The sequence below is a fragment of the Lotus japonicus genome, chromosome 6 (assembly GCF_012489685.1).
Source record: "Lotus japonicus ecotype B-129 chromosome 6, LjGifu_v1.2".
Classification (NCBI taxonomy): domain Eukaryota; kingdom Viridiplantae; phylum Streptophyta; class Magnoliopsida; order Fabales; family Fabaceae; genus Lotus; species Lotus japonicus.
In genome coordinates, this window is record NC_080046.1 from 67,154,688 (window position 1) to 67,172,417 (window position 17,730).

Consider the following 17,730-nt stretch of genomic DNA (forward strand, 5'->3'; position numbering starts at 1 on the left):
GAGATTGAGTTTTAGTTTGTTTGACACAACGATTGCTAAACATTTAGTATCAATTGCACTTGCAGGGAATCTGTATGCGTGAAAAAGTATATAGTAGAAATGAGTAGTAGTATATCTTACCCTCTTCATTTCTTCTTAACTTTTGAAATTTATGTACCAAGCAATTTGTAGCTATAATGAACAGCTAACAGATTTACTATTAACACTAATTGCTGGTAGTTTAACTTCAATTTACGCACTTTAAAGTTTAACCCATCACAAATTGCTTATGCATTAAAAGCCTACTTGCAAATAGATTTTAATGTAGAACATGTCAGAACCAAGAACATTAAATCATGTGTCTAATGACCTGCCACAACTGATATTATCTTAGTATTAATTCTTTGCTTTCTGATTCAGAAAGTCAGCTAGTACACACACCTTTCTTTAACAAAGTACATTACAAGAACATCATATAGCATCTAATTCTTCAACAGTAAACAGATTTGATTAGATGCAAAGTTAAGAGAAATATTGTTAATTCAATCCACCAATCTATTTCATATTTTCATAACAAGGTAGCAGTATTATTAACTAGTTGAAAATTTTACAAACTTGTACTCTTAACACAATGCAAACTACAATTCATCAGAAGTTAACTGTCACTGATTGACTCACTAGCAAGTAGTATTGATATTCATTATCAGCTTCTTACAAATACAATATTGAAATTTTATGAAAAGTGAACCACAACTACTAAAAGAATATGAAAAGCAAGTACACTGAGCTTAATGCCTGGCCCTGCTTCCAAATTTGTTGACCTTCGATTTTCTAAAGCTACTATTGAGAGGAGGAAATTCATTTTCCACATGAAACATTTCCTTTCTAGTCTTCCGAGGTGTATCAGATTCGGATTGAACACTGTGAGCCTTCTGTTGTTGGGTTTCTAAGTTCCCAACTTCAGCATGCTGAGTGGCTGCTTTGTTTAGTGGAGAAATGAGAAGTGGCTTGATCCCAACTAGCTCAGGATCCTGTGAAAATTTATATGGTAACTTGCTCTCATCCATCTTTCTAAAGGTAATAGAAATCCTGCGAAAGGGAAATTTTTAACAAAAGAGTGCAATGAAACAAGAAAGGATTTTCAGTTGAATATGAATTTGCCAGATTAAAAGGACCTTTTTGATGTCACAGATGGAATACAATGTTTAGCAACATCAGCTCCATTGCCACTCAAAATGAACACTGACCTGTATGATCAAAATCATCCATATAATGTCAGGATAATAACCAGAAAAAGGAAATGGACATATGATCTAACAACTCGGCTATGTTTGGATACCCGTTGGTATCAATGCAAACAGACGTTAGCACTCATTTCGACACAAAAAATAAACCAAACCCCTCTTATGAATTGAGATGAAAATCCGTTCACATTGCATTCAACTTGCTTCCAAACACACATTAAGTAAATTGACTAGTAACACAAATCTAGTGAAAAGTATAGTCTGATAAGAAAAATTGATTCATATTTTATTGGAAAAGAAGAGGAGGGAGCAGAAGATTACCCTACAGGCAAAGAAAGGGAAGCGGGCCCCGAAAACTCGCCAGGACAAACAACTTGCAAGTTTGTACCAAATAATATTTGACACTCATTCAAGAATGACACGGTATAAAATGGCCTCACAAAATCGTGGTGGTCAATGTGAGGAGGAATGCAGTCCCCTACATCATATATGTTCACAATGCAACTATCAGGAATGCAAGTGGAAGGAACAATGTTCCACTTAACCATCCTCTTGATCATTTGTTTGAATACAGGTGGTAATGGATCAACCTCTTCATCTCTAACTATGCCAGGAGGGTTTCCATTCTTGTCCTGTGAGATTTTACAAAATAAAAGCTTATTGAAATAGTATGCATGATGTAAAATAATAGCTTAAAGACCAAATCAGAATGTGCCAAGTAAAATAGACAATACCACTGCATAATTGTAACAGCAGCCAAATTGTATTGTCACGCGTCCTTTACCACGCATCCACCTTCTTGGTTCCGAATATGTTCGATCTGTAAACAAGAAAGGCCAGTAGATGTAAGACTAGGTTTTCTAAAACAACTAGCATACAAATATGATGCTGATCATTGATTTTTGGACACGTCGTAAATTTAATCTAGCACAAAAAGTAATTCATTTTAAGAGATTGCTTGATTGAAGTCGATTTAATTATATATCAGATAACAAAATGGTTCATGCTTTTATGCTAACTCATCCCATGTAATGCATAAGACCCAGACATTCTAGACTAGATGGGAGGAACTATTTTGCTTCAAGTAGTACTAGTGGCAATATCGAACACATTGGCATAAAACTAGTCAATTTGCAACGAAGCAAAAATATAAGGCAAAAAAAGAGAAGAAAGTTTCTGTACTACCTAATCAGTTAAAAGTAATCAAATCAGAAATCTTATGATAACACTTGCAGAAATGAAGTCACCTAATTTGTTCAACAAAAAATAACCTATGCAATGTTGTTCATTCATGGCAAGAAGGAATATCTGAAGCGTATTTGTGCATGCACATCATGTATAACCTTGTACCACTTGCAAGTTCCCCAAAAAAGACCTATGATTACTGCTTATAAGTAAGCATCTATGCTTTAAAAAGAATAGGAAGCTCCACACGTACCTCTAAGTTTCCCTTGTTTTGCCCTCCATTGCAATCTGTATATATGCTCTACAATTTTGTTCTGCTCCAAAGCACTGAAAACGCCGGTGTGAAGTTCAAGTCCTTGGAGCACATTTACATCTCTCCCATTTATCCTTTCAAAGCAGGTAAAGTCCTTTTTACTGTGAACTTGAGAGTACCTGATACGCTCCCTTTGTTCTTCTGATACCCTGTTTTCCAATGAAGAAACTCCAGAAATCGCATCATTTAACAACAATTCGGAATCAGATTGCTTGCAGTCCCCCAAATATTTAAGTGGAGAATCAAAATTTTGTCTATCATTCCTCATCGAGAGAACGGAATCATGTTTTATCAAAGAGTTCCTTGGACTATCCCTTTGTTCTCCAAGCCTTCTAGTCACAGATTCAGATTTTGAAGCATTTCCATTCACAGGCAAGTCAACTGCATCTCTAATAGATTCAATTTCATCATCAGATGAATTTTCATTCAGCTTCCCTGCATTCAGAAAATAAAAGACACTCTATAAAATGAATGCCCAAAAAGAACCAACATAATGGGGAGCATATGCCACAAGATTCAGCATTAATTTAACAAAGATTTCCAAATATGTGCACATACATGAAAGGTAACAATTACAAATACAAAGCCCTTGATTTGGAAAGATGAAAAAAACCCACAGAGCCTTGACCAAACATGAAAAAGAGGAAATTGAATTCAAAAAGCAATTCATGCATCAAAATCAAAACTTGAATATACTGAGAAGCCACCATATATTAAAACTAGTAATTTCAGCAATTTTTTACTGATCAAAAGTACATTACTAAGAAAGAGATAAACATAATTAATTACTTTTATGAAGGCTTCTGATTCGATCATGCACAAGATCCTCACAGTGGTTACAGAAGCCATTAGAGAGAACCTCCAATATGTCCTCCTTCTTCAATGATCTTAGCAGCTCCATGCAGCTAGCTTCTCCTCACTCACAAACACCAGCTCTAGAGAGAATGAAGCGGTTCGGTGACTTTGATACCAAAGTCTTTTTTTAAGGAACTTGGTTACCAAGTCAAGTCTACGGAGAGAGACAATAAGACAGACATAGATAGAACCTTTCAATTTCCTTATCTGACATCAACCATGTTTTGTAATAAAACTTTTACTCCCTCCATTAATGACGGTTGTTTTAGATTTTCAAATATTTCTTTTTTTTATAAAGAGATTTTCCAAATATTTTTGTTTTAGAAATTCAACAGGTTATATTTCTCACCTCACTTGTCACTCTTATTTTCACATATTACAATTCTCATCAAATACTTAACGATCATTTTATCTCCTTAACAAATTGATAGCTAAAGTGGTAAAAACTATGAGACATATGAGTTGTGTGAGAAAAATTCAGATCAATTTCGGCCGAGAAGATACAATTTATATTTCTGATTTACCGAAAAAAAAACATTAATCATTTTAGAATGAAGGGATTGTATCTATATTTTAGGAGTATTTTTGTAAGAAAAGAATACTTTACTCATTAATTAATGTTTTGACCTTGACTTGAGAAAAAGGAAAGGTAGCAAAGTATCATCATCAAGACAATAATTGACCCGAATCTGGGCTTTAAACGAAAACGGGCCGTGAATATTGAGGCCCATCCCAAATCCAGCTCCAGTAATTTGCGCGAAAGAAAACGAAAATGGCACCACCATACACACTAACACACACACTAGCTTGTTAGAAGAAACCAATGGAGTTATCTTCAGTTGCTGCAGCAATGGCGTTTCGCCATTCACCGATTCCTTCGCTCTCAGTTTCAATTTGCTCTTGCTCTTCTGCATCATCGTCGTCGTCAACAGCTGAGAAAAAAACCCTCAAACTTGGAAACTCCAAACCCTTCTCCTCCGCAAGAAAATCTGCCACACTTGAACTTCAACGTGCTTCCGATTTAGCCTCCGCTCTCGCAAGGTCAACTTCATTTCTTCATCTTCCTCCAACGTTCTCCACTATGCTAACAGCTATAACTGCAATTTCAATTCTTATCAGGGTAGGAGACGTTTTGACAGTTAAGGATCTCAATGCCGCTTTGCACTGCTTCGGCAATTCCAACGATTTCAACCATATCTCTCAGGTTCTAGCTTCTACTTGCTTGTACTTGTAGTGAATCAATCATATTTCGGGAAACATTTACATAACTTGCTCATTGCTTTTGATTATTGCATTTGCAGCTGTTTATATGGATGCAAGAGAATAATAAGCTTGACGTGTCGTCTTATTCGCATTATGTAAGGTTCATGGCGAATAAACTTGATGCTGCTGCCATGCTGAAACTGTATGACAGCATTCAAGTTGAATCAGCCAAGGACAATGTCTATGTATGTAATTCTGTTCTCAGATGTATAACCAGGAAAGGCAAGTTCGATGCTGCCATGAAACTCTTTCAGCAGATGAAGGAAGATGGTCTTGTCCCGGATGTTGTTACTTATAGCACGGTACTGTCATTCGAAACCTTGAGAGACTTTCATTTTATCTGTTAACATGAATATTTTGTTAGATAGTTTATCTAAGTGCATAGACATGGATGGATTAATATACAAACTACAAAGTTCCTATCTTGTTGAATAGTGTTAAAAAAAAAACAGAGAGAGAGAGTTCAGTATGTAGTGTGAAGTGTTTAAATTCTGTCTGACATTAATTCAACATGCTTGAAGCAATTCCTTTGAAAAAAAGGCCACCATCCATCAATCAACTAATCTTCAACATTCTCTGCTTGATTTTCCATCTAAAACATTGACTTCTTATGTATACACAACAAAATATACATGGCTCTAACTTGAGTATTTAATTATTTCTTGCTGCCTAATTTTGGTTGTTCTGATCCTTAGCTTCTTGCAGGTTGCACTAAAGTAAAAGATGGATATCCTAAGGCACTAGAGCTGATTCAAGAATTGAAATTAAATAAACTGAGGATGGATAATGTAATTTATGGGGGAATTCTGGCAGTGTGTGCTTCTAATAGTAAATGGGAAGAAGCAGAACACTATTTTAACCAGATGAAGGATGAAGGTCATTCACCAAATGTTTATCACTATAGCTCTTTGCTCAATGCTTATTCAGCATGTGGAGACAACGAAAAAGCTGATATGTTGATTCAAAATATGAAATCTGAAGGGTTAGTACCAAACAAGGTTTGTTTTCCTTATTACTTGCTATTTGTAAGATTACAATTTGTGATAAGTAGTATATCATTCATTTGGCTACACGTCATAGGATGCTAATTGGTTGTTCTGTTTACAAACCTTAGAATTCATGGAATAGCTATTTAATCATGTTTAGCAGTTTCTATGACGTATGTGCTCTAATATAGGTTGGAAACTTCAAATGTTTTTTATACTAAGCGGTCAAGAGTTGGATCCTTGTTGCCCCCATCTAATAAAAAAAGTTGAGTTTCAGCACAAGGTAGATGGGTCTGTGCGTTGTCCACGCTTCAAGCTCAATCGGCTCTTGAATGAGAGGGTGTGTTAGATATAATAAAAAACAATTCACGTGTCATTTACCCAACAACTTAAGCTCTTGGAATAGTTGGTTCATAACAGTATATATATTTGATAATTAATGGTTCTAAGGTGCATATTTATCACATGTTCATAATCCCTTGGGGTCTCACACCAGGTTGATGTATCTCCTCCTTGTTTTTCAAATTGAAATGCATAATCTTTTATATTTTTGTTATATTTTGATTTTTAATATCTGATTGAAGAGCAATCCTTCACTGAATTTAACTTGAGCTACTAAAAAAATTGCAGGTCATTTTGACAACCTTACTGAAGGTATATGTTAAAGGAGGCTTGTTTGAGAAGTCAAGAGAATTGTTAGCTGAGTTGGAATCTTTGGGCTATGCTGAAGATGAGGTAATAGTAACCTTTGAAATCAACAAGGGTTGTTAGTTTTTTATTTGTATTAAAACATTATTAAATAAATTGATGTTCACATGGTAGCATTATGCATACACTATTGATACCTTAAAATTTATTTCCTAGCATAACTTGTATATATCCTTCTTTTAACTTTTTTTGTTTTTCCTTGTCTTCTCCTTTTGATTATCTAATTTGACTACTTTGAGTTTATGTGCAGATGCCTTACTGTGTATTGATGGATGGCCTAGCTAGGGCCGGACATATGGATGAAGCCAAAATAGTTTTTGATGAAATGATGAAGAAACAGGTCAGGTCTGGTAAGTTTTATTTGAGTTTGCTTCAATGAAATAATACATTGAGCCTCTATAAATCTATATGATTATTTAGCCTAGTCGACCGGTTTTCAGTGACCAAAAATGCTGTACAGCACCAATTAATATATATATATATATATATATATATAGGGAGCATATCAGGTGAGAGGAGTGGTTTATGGTGAGAGGTGAGAGCACTCAATAATAACCCTTAGATGGTTTTGAATGGTTAGGATTTAATCTATTTAAATGCACTCCACGTGACACCCAAAACCCCAATTTATAATTCTCACGCGCATCTTCCTCTGTGTTGTATCTTTCTTTCTCACGCACCTGATGCTGTCTTTCTCCATTCCGCCATTGATGCTGCTCTCTTCCCTATTTCAAACACAAGTACATGACCCATCACTGAAAGGTGCCAAATTAAAAGATCTCATCCTTCACTGGCAAACTTAGGGATTTCTCATCAAAATCCCCAATTTCTCTTCTCATCTATAAATCCCGTTGCCACATGGATTAATTCAATTTTGAGAAAAACAATTCAACTAAGAAGCAATTGCTAGTCAATGTAGCAAAATCGACAACTGTCTGTATGTGGTAAAATGGGGCTAGATGGCTTTGTTGATTGATTGGGATGGCGCAATAATTAGGAATCTTTCATTTCTAAGCATGAAGGCATCATGATTTTGAGGAAATTGTTCAATGGCATAGGGGAGGAGAGAACGAAGGCAAGGACAGATGGGTGGCCATAAACAGGTTAACGCCGAGAGAAAGGAACCAGAGGAAGAAGATGCGCGTGGGATTAAAAACTGGGGTTTGGAGTATCACGTGGGAATATACTAAATGAGATTAAATCCTGACCATTTAAAATTATCTAATGGCTATTATTAATTGTTCTCATCTCTCACCATAAACCACTCCTCTCACCTGATATGCTCCCTATATATATATATATATTGGTTTTGAGTACATGGTTCATGTTTTTCATTGTAATGTGATGAACACAAAAAATACAATTCCTTTTCCTTTGAGCATTTATTGGTGGTCTTGTCTTATTTTATGAAATTTATTTGCTTCTTTTAGAGTTCTAATTCCACACTTTGGTCTTCATGTACCAACTAAACATTTAGTAAAATTGATCCTTGACATGGTTTCAGAGCCTTTATGACCAATTGATTAGGATTTCAGTTCTTACCGACCAATATTTTTCATAACCAATTTGAATTTCACACGATAAAATGGGTATGTGTGTTGTCCATACTCAGAACCAGAGGTTCTTGTGTGAGGGGACTGGTTAGATGTTAGAGAGTAGAGGCATAAAACCACTCTTGGGCCTTCATTTATCAGCCTAAGCTTTTAGAAGAGTTATCTTTAACAGCTTCATGTGCAGTGGAGGTCAAAAATAACTTTTGCAAATATGTTCGCATATTATCCTTCTAGTTTCGAAATTTGTTCCGTTGTTTGAAGTTCTGCAGGAACCTCTGTTCTTTGGAGCTGATAATAGATAGATATCCATAAATTTTTTTTTTCTTTATCATACTAAGCTCTGGTTCTAGCAACTCTCCTAGCTTGACGTCATTCACGTTGTAGTAATTTACTGTTTAATTCCCACTTGTAGATGGCTATGCTCACAGCATCATGATATCAGCACTTTGCCGAGCCAAGCTTTTTCGAGAGGCAAAACAGTTGGCCAAGGATTTTGGAACTACCTTAAACAAATATGATTTAGTTATATTAAATTCAATGCTCTGTGCTTTCTGCAGAGCAGGTGAAATGGAAAGTGTGATGGAAACTCTAAGAAAGATGGATGAATTGGCAATCAGTCCTGATTACAATACCTTCCATATTCTAATCAAATATTTTTGTAGGGAAAAAATGTATCTATTAGCTTATCGAACCATGGAGGACATGCATAGTAAAGGCTATCAACCAGTGGAGGTATATTGCTTTATCAATGTCCTCATACTAGTATTAAGTCTCTTGTTTGATTGAACTTGTCTTCTTCGGTATGAGACTGTAGTCCAGTTTGCCCTTTTAATTTTATTATTTGTAACATACACCCACATCTTTGTGCATCCATCTCATGCATTTCCCATTTCATAGCATATAACCTTGTGTATGTTTCTACTTTCTGGGTGAGTGTGTATTCTGTTGCATGTTATTTGAGTTTGATGGTTTTTCTCCTTTCTATTTTCCTTACCTTCACATAGATATTTATTGGAAAATAATAGGTAAATGCTGTTCTATTTTATTCCTCAGCCAAAGGCTGGTATTTATAGAGAGGATACAATTATTACTCCTTGAATTAAGGAGAGAATTACTACTCCTTGAATTAAGGAGAAAATTATTACATATAAAAAAGTCAATAATAGAATCTCTAGAATTGACTGGAAAACAATAAATACTGATATATTTTCCAACACCCCCCTCAAGTTGGTGCATAGATATCTATCATGCCCAACTTGCCTATCAAATGCTCAAAGGTAGGTCTTGCCAAGCTCTTGGTCAGGATATCCGCAGTTTGCTGACTCGAAGTCACAAAAGGTAGACATATGATTCCAGCATCTAACTTCTCCTTTATGAAATGTCGATCAATCTCAATATGCTTGGTTCTGTCATGTTGAACTGGGTTATGAGCTATGCTAATAGCAGCTTTACTGTCGGAGTATAATTTCAATGGAAGCTCAATTTTCATCTTAAGTTCTTCTAGGACTCTGAATCCATAATCCTTCACAAATACCTTGAGCCATAGCTCTAAACTCAGCTTCTGCACTACTTCTTGCCACAACTCCTTGTTTCTTGCTCCTCCATGTCACAAGATTACCCCAAACATAGGTACAATATCCAGAGGTTGATCTTCTATCTGTGACTGAGCCTGCCCAATCAGCATCGGTGAAGATAGACACATTTCTTTCACTAGTCTTCTTAAAAAATAAGCCTTTTCCGGGATTTCCCTTCAAATATCTCAGTATCCTATAGACTGCCTCAAGATGTTCCTCAAAAGGAGAATGGATGAACTGACTCACTACACTAACTGAGAAAGCAATATCAGGTCGAGTGTGTGACAAATAAATCAGTTTCCCAACCAATCTTTGGTATCTTCCAGTATCAACGGGAACACTACCTTCTTCCCAAAGTTTAGCATTAGGATCCATAGGGGTATCTGCTGGACGACATCCACTCATTCCTGTTTCTTTCAATAAGTCTAGAATGTATTTCTGCTGTGAAACCACAATACCATTCTTTGATCGAGCAACCTCCATTCCAAGAAAATATCTCATGGGTCCTAAGTCCTTGATTTCAAAGTCTACTGCTAATTTCTCTTTTACTCTTGCCATTTCAACTGTATCATCTCCAGTAAGGACAATATCATCAACATAAACAATCAGGGCAGCAACTTTCCCATCGTGGGAGAATTTTGTGAATAAGGTGTGGTCAGCCTGTCCTTGAATGTACCCTTGTTTCTTCATGGACTGAGTGAATTTTTCAAACCAAGCTCTAGGGGACTGCTTTAATCCATACAAAGACCTATTTAGTTTGCATACATTTGGTCCAAATTTGCTTTCAAAGCCAGGGGAATCTCCATATAAACTTCTTCTTCTAGATCACCATTAAGAAACGCATTCTTAACATCCAATTGATGTAGGGGCCAATCCAGGTTGGCAGCAAGAGATAAGAGAATTCGGACAGTGTTCAATTTTGCAACAGGAGCAAATGTCTCTGAGTAGTCTATACCATAGGTCTGAGTAAAGCCCTTCGCCACCAAGCGAGCCTTGTACCTTTCAATTGACCCATCTGAATTATGCTTCACAGTAAACACCCATTTGCATCCAACTGTCTTCTTGCCATCTGGTAGTGTCATAACACTCCAAGTTTTGTTCTTTTCAAGAGCTGTCATCTCCTCAAGTACAGCTTCCCTCCACTTTGGAATTTCTAGAGCAACCTGGACATTTTTTGGAATTTCTACACTAGACAATTTTGAGGTGAAGGCAGACAGAGATGAAGACAAATTTGAATATGATATAAAATTGGAAATAGGGTGTTTAGTGCAAGATCTAACAGGTTTTCTAATGGCAACAGGATCATCTATATCAGGATACAAAATATGACTCTCAGAAACAGAGATAGACTTACCTTTCATTTTCTTAGGAGGTTGATCATTCCCCGGTTCAGATTCCTGACAGTGTTGAGATGTGGACTCATTCCTTTCTTTGTGGTGCTTTTTCACATAAACCTTCCCTTTCCAAGTCCTGTTTCCTACTTCAAATCTGTTCTCTTTAAGTGACTCATTATTTTGTGGCATTTTAATTAGATCATCATCATCCCTATTGTCAAGATTCTCATTGGTTTCTTCATGAGAAAATGTAGGCTCTGATTCCCCAAGTTCCTTACTCATAACAGGAGTAGGATTAGATAAAGTATCTTGGCCATTTTCTGTTGGTGCAGAACTATAAGTCTTAGAGCTTTGTGGTACAGGCAAAGATAATTTATTTAAAAAACTCATGTCCTCAATTTGAAACGAGTCTTCCTTTATATCCCCCCCTTGAAGATGAGTGTCATTAAAAAAAAGTTTATTTTCAAAAAACGTAACGTCCATAGTGACAAACATTTTCTTGTTTTTTGGATCAAAACATTTATACCCCTTTTGGGTTGGGGAGTATCCAACAAAAACACATTTTATAGCACGTGGTTCAAGTTTTCCAACATTTTTATGTTCATGAACAAAGGCTATGCAACCAAAGATTTTTAATGTCAAATCAGTTGAAACACGAGTACTAGGAAAACATTCTTTGAAAGTATTAATTGGAGTTTGGAAATTGAGAACTTTGGAGGGCATTCTATTAATTAAATATGCCGCTGTTAAAACAGCTTCGCCCCACAAATAGTTTGGTACTTTACTTGAGAAAAGTAATGCTCTAGCAACCTCCAATAAATGTCTATTTTTTCTTTCAGCAACTCCATTTTGTTGAGGGGTATTAGGACATGAACTTTGATGTACAATCCCATTTTTTAGGAAAAAATCATCCAAACTAGTGTTAAAATATTCTTTGCCATTATCACTTCTAAAGACTTGAATATTTGTTTGATATTGGTTCTGCACCATTGTAGTAATTGTACAAAAATCCTTTACAGCCTGACAAACATCTGATTTCCCCTTTAACAAGTACACCCAACATACTCTTGAATGGTCATCTATAAATGTGATGAACCATTTTTTAAGAGAAAGTGTACTTGTACGGTTAGGGCCCCAAACATCACTGTGAACAATAGAAAAAGGTTTTGATGGTTTATAAGGCTGTATTGGAAATTGGGAACGATGATGCTTTGCAAACTCACATGCTTCACATTTAAGCAAAGAAAGGTTCTTATTATAAAATAACTTAGGAAACAAGTGTTTTAAGTAATGAAAACTAGGATGACCTAATCGTAAATGCCATAACATAACGTTGTCATCATTATTATTCAAAACAAAAAAAGATTCAAAGCAGGAACTTATTGTTTTTTGAGGTAGTTGTGATGCAGATCCAATGTCAAGGTAGTAGAGTCCTCCACTCTCCTTAGCACTGCCAATCATCTTCCCCGAGTTCAAATCCTGAAAGACACAGTGAGAACGGAAAAAATTGGTTTGACAATTTATATCTCGGGTTAATTTACTAACAGGCATTAAATTACAGGATAAGTTTGGAACATGAAGGACATCGTTAAGAGTTAACACTGGAGACAACACAACTGACCCTTTACCTGCAATGGCTGAAAAAGAGCCATCTGCAATTTTTATTTTTTGATTACCTGCACATGGACTATATGAAGAAAACAAGGTGGATTCACCTGTCATGTGATCCGAGGCACCTGAATCTAATATCCAAGTATGACTGGAACTGACACTAAGACATGCAGAATTACCTTTTGTTGCTATAGAGCAAGAAGGGGTTGAAGACTCGAGGAGTTTGAGCAGTTTGTCTAGTTGTTCCGTAGTGAGCGGAAGCTGAGTCGAAGAGGATTGCTGCCCTTGATCAGAATTACTTGCTTGAAATGCACGACCACCTTTCTTCTTCCAGTTAGGAGGTTTTCCTATGAGCTTCCAACAATTTTCACGCGTGTGCCATTCGCGCTTGCAGTGATCGCACCAAGGAACTTTGTCTGACCTTTTTCCCTCGCCGAGGTTCCTAGTAGCCAGAGCAGAGCCTTCAGATTCAGAACTTCGTGGTGTCTTGTCCATCATAATTCCTTGTCGTGCCTCCTCCCTTCTGATTTCTGCAAAAGTTTCACAAAGAGTTGGCAATGGTATTTTTCCTAAAACTCGACCCCTTACCTCATCAAGGTCTGTATTTAGCCCAGCAAGAAACATGAAGACACGATCATTTTCTTGCCTCTTGAGAAACATAACACTATCTTCTGTACACCTCCAATTGTCATCATAACAGAGATCTAATTCTTGCCACAGGGTCAACAGCTCATTGTAATAAGCAGTTACGCTCCTGTCACCTTGTTTAGCCTGCCATAACTTTGATTTTAAACCAAAAATTTGGGAAGAGTTTTGAATATCAGAGTATGTTTCCTTAACAGCTTCCCACACATCCTTTGCAGAAGGCAAAAACATGTAAGGCTTACCTATTCCAGTTTCCATAGAGCTTACCAACCAAGCAATAATCAAGGAGTTTTCAGATTTCCATTGTTTGTAACGAGGGTCTCCGCTTGTTGGTTCAGCTACTGCTCCTGTTAAAAAACCAAGCTTCCCTTTGCTATCCAATACCAAGCGAACGGTTTGGGCCCATTCATTATAGTTCTTCCCATTCATCTTAGGAATATTGACCTTGAGGGAGTATGAGGAACCCTCTTGGTCATTGCAACCTATATTGACATTATTGTCACCATAAACACTGTTGTTCCTGTTTTCATTGTTGCCGCCATTACCGCCACTGTTTGCGACGAACTTTGGTGTGCCATCTCCACGACCACCACCATTACCGCGGCCACCGCCGTCTCCTTTGCCACCGCCATCACCGCTGTTGACGCTCGAGTCAAGTGATTGTTCGTCGTGGTTGGCTGTGGATCCGGTGTAGGCCTCTGCTATGGAGGGCCACCTATTGCGACCTGCCATAGGAGGCTAAATGGGTATGTGAAACGGGTCGGGGAAGGAAATAGGTTGATCAGACTAGCTGTGGAAAGCTCTACAGTAGAAGTCCCAACCTAGGGCTCTTGATACCATATTGGAAAATAATAGGTAAATGCTGTTCTATTTTATTCCTCAGCCAAAGGCTGGTATTTATAGAGAGGATACAATTATTACTCCTTGAATTAAGGAGAGAGTTACTACTCCTTGAATTAAGGAGAAAATTATTACATATAAAAAAGTCAATAATAGAATCTCTAGAATTGACTGGAAAACAATAAATACTGATATATTTTCCAACAATATTGTTATTTTCTTATAATACAATCGGGCCTCTTGTAGCCTTACCCCATGTAAAAGCCTGCATTCCTGAAGAAAAAAAGGAAATACTCATAAAAGATTGATTAGGAGAAGGAAAAAGATTCTGAATGTTAAGTTTTACTTATCTAATTGACAAGGAACTGATAATGCTTCATTTAATGAAGCTGCTGTAATTGTTTTCCATCTGTTTTCAATTCAGTGACCAAATAATAGTTTCTAATACCTTCCTCTTTTTGTAGGAACTCTGTTCCTCTTTAATAGACCACCTTGGTCAGGTAAATGCTTATACGGAAGCATTTTCTGTCTATAATATGTTGAAATATAGCAAAAGAACAATGTGCAAGGCACTTCATGAGAAGATTCTGCACATTCTCCTAGCAGGGAAGCTTTTGAAAGATGCATATGTAGTAGTCAAGGTATTCCAGGGTTTAGGAATACATAAATCTTAATTTTTCTCATATAATTGCAGTTCATGATTTATCTGATGAATCTGAATCTGATCCTGTTCAGGATAATGCAAAATCTATTTCTCGTCCTGCCACCAAAAAATTTGCCAGTGCATTTATGAAGTCAGGTAACATCAACTTGATAAATGATGTTATGAAGACACTTCATGATTGTGGGCACAAGATTGATCAGGTAATAAGATTGGTAGTATAGCGATTCAAATACTGTTTTAGGATGTCAATGAGTTCATGACTTAATTTTCTTTATTTATTTTTAATAACCACACTCACGCTAAAGAACTTTTAAAACAAAATTGTATCACTGGAATGTGTAGACGCAAAATTAAGCTTAATTGCTTTGCACCAGTTTGAATTTTCTTTTTAAGTTAGAACAATTGATTTAATTGTGGCCAACTGGGTCTAAGTTTGAAGATTTTCAGAAAATTGGGAGCCAGAGTTCACAGATTATTTTTGTTTCTACTTCTTACTCCAAAAATTAATCACATTCCAATTGTTCATGTGCAGGTGTTATTTGAGATGGCTGTATCACGCTATATTGAACAGCCTGAAAAGAAGGACTTGCTTCTACACTTGCTACAATGGATGACAGGTCAAGGTTACGTGGTTAATTCGTCAACAAGGAACCTAATCCTAAAAAATTCACACTTATTTGGTCGTCAGCTCATTGCTGAGGTTTTGTCCAAGCAACAAGCAAAGTTAAGAGCACAAAAGTCTCAGTAGGCAAAGCTTGTAAATTTTTGTAATTTAGGAGATAATGCTAGACAGCTTTTGTTTGTACTGATAATTTGATCCCCTTGGTGTGAAGCTCTAGTACCATGAATCACACACTGGGTCACTTCTTTTTCTCCCCTTGATTTTTTTAGTTGAGTTGTGATCAATAACCTACATCCACATATATTCTGATGGTGCGGGTAGTCGAACTTTTATAAACAGATTCAAATGTATAATGCTGAATAAATCATTTAACTCTTAGAGCTCTGGTCAATAACCTCTCTGGGTTTGCAAACGGCAACCTTCTTATATATTAAAAAGGTGCAGCTTAAAATTATTTTGTAATTTATCTCCCAGATATGTATGAAATTGAGGCTATTTTACAAGAAAAATATAATATAAGTAATGTCCATTGACTTTTAAACTATTACATCGCTAATGCTTCTTGACCTTAGCATAACTTCAATAATCAACCACAGGTATCTCGACTGGATACAAATGGATTCTATCTGACCATGCATTCCTTACATTTGGATCAATATCATAAAGGCACTTCCATACTGCACTGTTACACTTGAATCCACTTCCAAAGGCAATTTGCCAAGCCCTATGTCCTTTCTTCACTCTTCCTTTTGCTTCTAGATAGCATAGCTCATACCACAGAGAAGAAGATGAAGTATTACCAAATCTATATAATGCCATCCTTGAGGCTTCTGCATCTTCTTTCTGCAGATTGAGACTTTCCTCAATGGCATTTATTACTGACTTACCACCTGCATGTATACAGAAATGCTCAAAAGCCTTCTTGAAGTTTGGCACATAGATTTCCTTATTCTCAGTTGCCCAGATTTTCCTGCAAATCATTGACCACCCATAGCGTAGCTGCTCCGTATATGGCAAGACAAGAGGGCCTAATTTTGTTATATTAGTCCTCAGAGCTGAAGCAGCTACAGTTAGAAGTCCTCTTGACAAGGAAACACCTACTAACTCATTTTCATCAGATTCCTGGTAAACAGATTGATATGCTTTGTCATTTGATCCCATGTGAGTTCTCACAAGATGCTCAAGTTTGTACTTGGCTATTCCCTTGTCTTGTTTTCTGTTTGATAGCAAAATGGCTGCTCCCCCCATCCGAAACAGTGTATTGGCAATAAGCATGGACTTGTTATCCCCCCTATAGCCATTGGGAGCTACAGCTTCCATGCTTAAAACTAAAGCTAATGACTTTTTGTGAACTCGCAGAAGATCTTTGGCTAAGCTTATTGACAATAGTCCAGCACTGCAACCCATTCCACTCAGGTTTACACTCTTTATGTTGCTGCGCAATCCAAATTCATTGATAATCATTGAAGAAATGGATGGTGTAGGACAGAACAAGCTACAATTTGACACAAGGATGTCAATGCTTTTAGGATGCACATTGTATTTGGAAAGAAGATCTTTGACAATTGTGAAAAGAACTAGTTCAACTTCTGCGTGTGCATGCTTCATAGTGCCAATAGGTGGGAGCTCATGAACTGATTCTGGTATGCAAGCTTCTACTCCAATACCAGATCTTTCTAACACTCTCTTTTCAAATTCTACGGATTCTGGGTCAGGGGTGCATAACTCAAAGTGTTCCATGAAATGAGAGTGAGGGAGCCGCAAATAATCAGGAGGCAGATAACAAACATAGTCAATAAGGTAGATATTATTGGATCTGAAACACAAGCAAAGTAATATGAGAATTAGTGTTATGGCTGCTAAGGATTGTGGTACAGAGATAAAGCCTTCGGGTGTGACAGATGGGTTAAAGAAAGAAAAGTACTTGGATAGAAGAGCTTCCATTGTCTTAAAGCTTAAACTGAACTTTTTGAACTTTGGATTTGATTTCAAGTGTAAAACAGCAGTTCATTTATAGCAAGTAAGAAAGAAGTTTTAAAATATAACTACTCTCTCTTTCTCATGCAAAGTGTTATATCCCTTTTTGTGACGCAATTTCCGGAAAACCGAAAACAAAGTTTGCATTTACAATCATAACACTTGTCGTGCATTGATACTCCACTTTTCCCTCACTATATGAATGCCTTCTTTTGGGAACTGCAACCTATCACAAGGTTCTTGTGAAAAAACCATATGAAGGACTTTCGGGTAAACAAAGTATTTTTAATAACATGAAAATAATTTCAGTTCCTATTTACACATGTCAAAAACACCAAAGATAATTTCAGTTCCTATTTACACATGTCAAAAACACC

General features: G+C 36.6%; 3 protein-coding genes across 4 annotated transcripts; 1 reads left to right on the top strand and 2 right to left on the bottom strand.

Annotated features, from left to right (window-relative positions):
* Positions 1 to 513: 513 nt before the first annotated feature.
* Positions 514 to 3,742, bottom strand: LOC130726261 (RNA demethylase ALKBH9B-like). Its single transcript, XM_057577508.1, has 6 exons — positions 3,511 to 3,742; positions 2,662 to 3,156; positions 1,958 to 2,043; positions 1,545 to 1,855; positions 1,155 to 1,226; positions 514 to 1,068 (listed from the first exon to the last, which is right to left on the bottom strand). The coding sequence occupies exons 1-6, from the start codon at positions 3,620 to 3,622 to the stop codon at positions 768 to 770; spliced, it is 1,377 nt and encodes a 458-aa protein (XP_057433491.1). The 5' UTR covers positions 3,623 to 3,742; the 3' UTR covers positions 514 to 767.
* Positions 3,743 to 4,367: 625 nt separating this feature from the next.
* Positions 4,368 to 15,770, top strand: LOC130726260 (pentatricopeptide repeat-containing protein At1g10910, chloroplastic). 2 transcript variants are annotated; one of them, XM_057577507.1, is made up of 10 exons: positions 4,368 to 4,617; positions 4,696 to 4,780; positions 4,878 to 5,141; positions 5,535 to 5,837; positions 6,456 to 6,560; positions 6,784 to 6,883; positions 8,499 to 8,818; positions 14,555 to 14,731; positions 14,826 to 14,954; positions 15,287 to 15,770. In XM_057577507.1, the coding sequence occupies exons 1-10, from the start codon at positions 4,400 to 4,402 to the stop codon at positions 15,500 to 15,502; spliced, it is 1,917 nt and encodes a 638-aa protein (XP_057433490.1). In that variant the 5' UTR covers positions 4,368 to 4,399; the 3' UTR covers positions 15,503 to 15,770. The 2 variants fall into 2 exon arrangements, with proteins under 2 accessions (XP_057433490.1, XP_057433489.1); XM_057577506.1 differs by having other exon boundaries at positions 4,368 to 4,780.
* On the bottom strand, positions 15,768 to 17,320 carry LOC130725820 (3-ketoacyl-CoA synthase 7). The gene has a single exon (XM_057577009.1). The coding sequence runs from the start codon at positions 17,318 to 17,320 to the stop codon at positions 15,956 to 15,958; it is 1,365 nt and encodes a 454-aa protein (XP_057432992.1). The 3' UTR covers positions 15,768 to 15,955.
* Positions 17,321 to 17,730: the final 410 nt, after the last annotated feature.

Coding starts and splice junctions, on each gene's coding strand:
- LOC130726261 (XM_057577508.1), bottom strand. CDS start 3,622: ATGGAGCTGCTAAGATCATTGAAGAAGGAGGACATATTGGAGGTTCTC. Junction 3,157..3,510: donor AATCAGAAGCCTTCATAAAA/GTAATTAATTAT, acceptor TTCTGAATGCAG/GGAAGCTGAATGAAAATTCA. Junction 1,227..1,544: donor TCCCTTTCTTTGCCTGTAGG/GTAATCTTCTGC, acceptor TTGATCATACAG/GTCAGTGTTCATTTTGAGTG.
- LOC130726260 (XM_057577506.1), top strand. CDS start 4,400: ATGGAGTTATCTTCAGTTGCTGCAGCAATGGCGTTTCGCCATTCACCG. Junction 4,781..4,877: donor ATTTCAACCATATCTCTCAG/GTTCTAGCTTCT, acceptor TTGCATTTGCAG/CTGTTTATATGGATGCAAGA. Junction 5,142..5,534: donor ATGTTGTTACTTATAGCACG/GTACTGTCATTC, acceptor TCTGATCCTTAG/CTTCTTGCAGGTTGCACTAA.
- LOC130725820 (XM_057577009.1), bottom strand. CDS start 17,320: ATGGAAGCTCTTCTATCCAAGTACTTTTCTTTCTTTAACCCATCTGTC.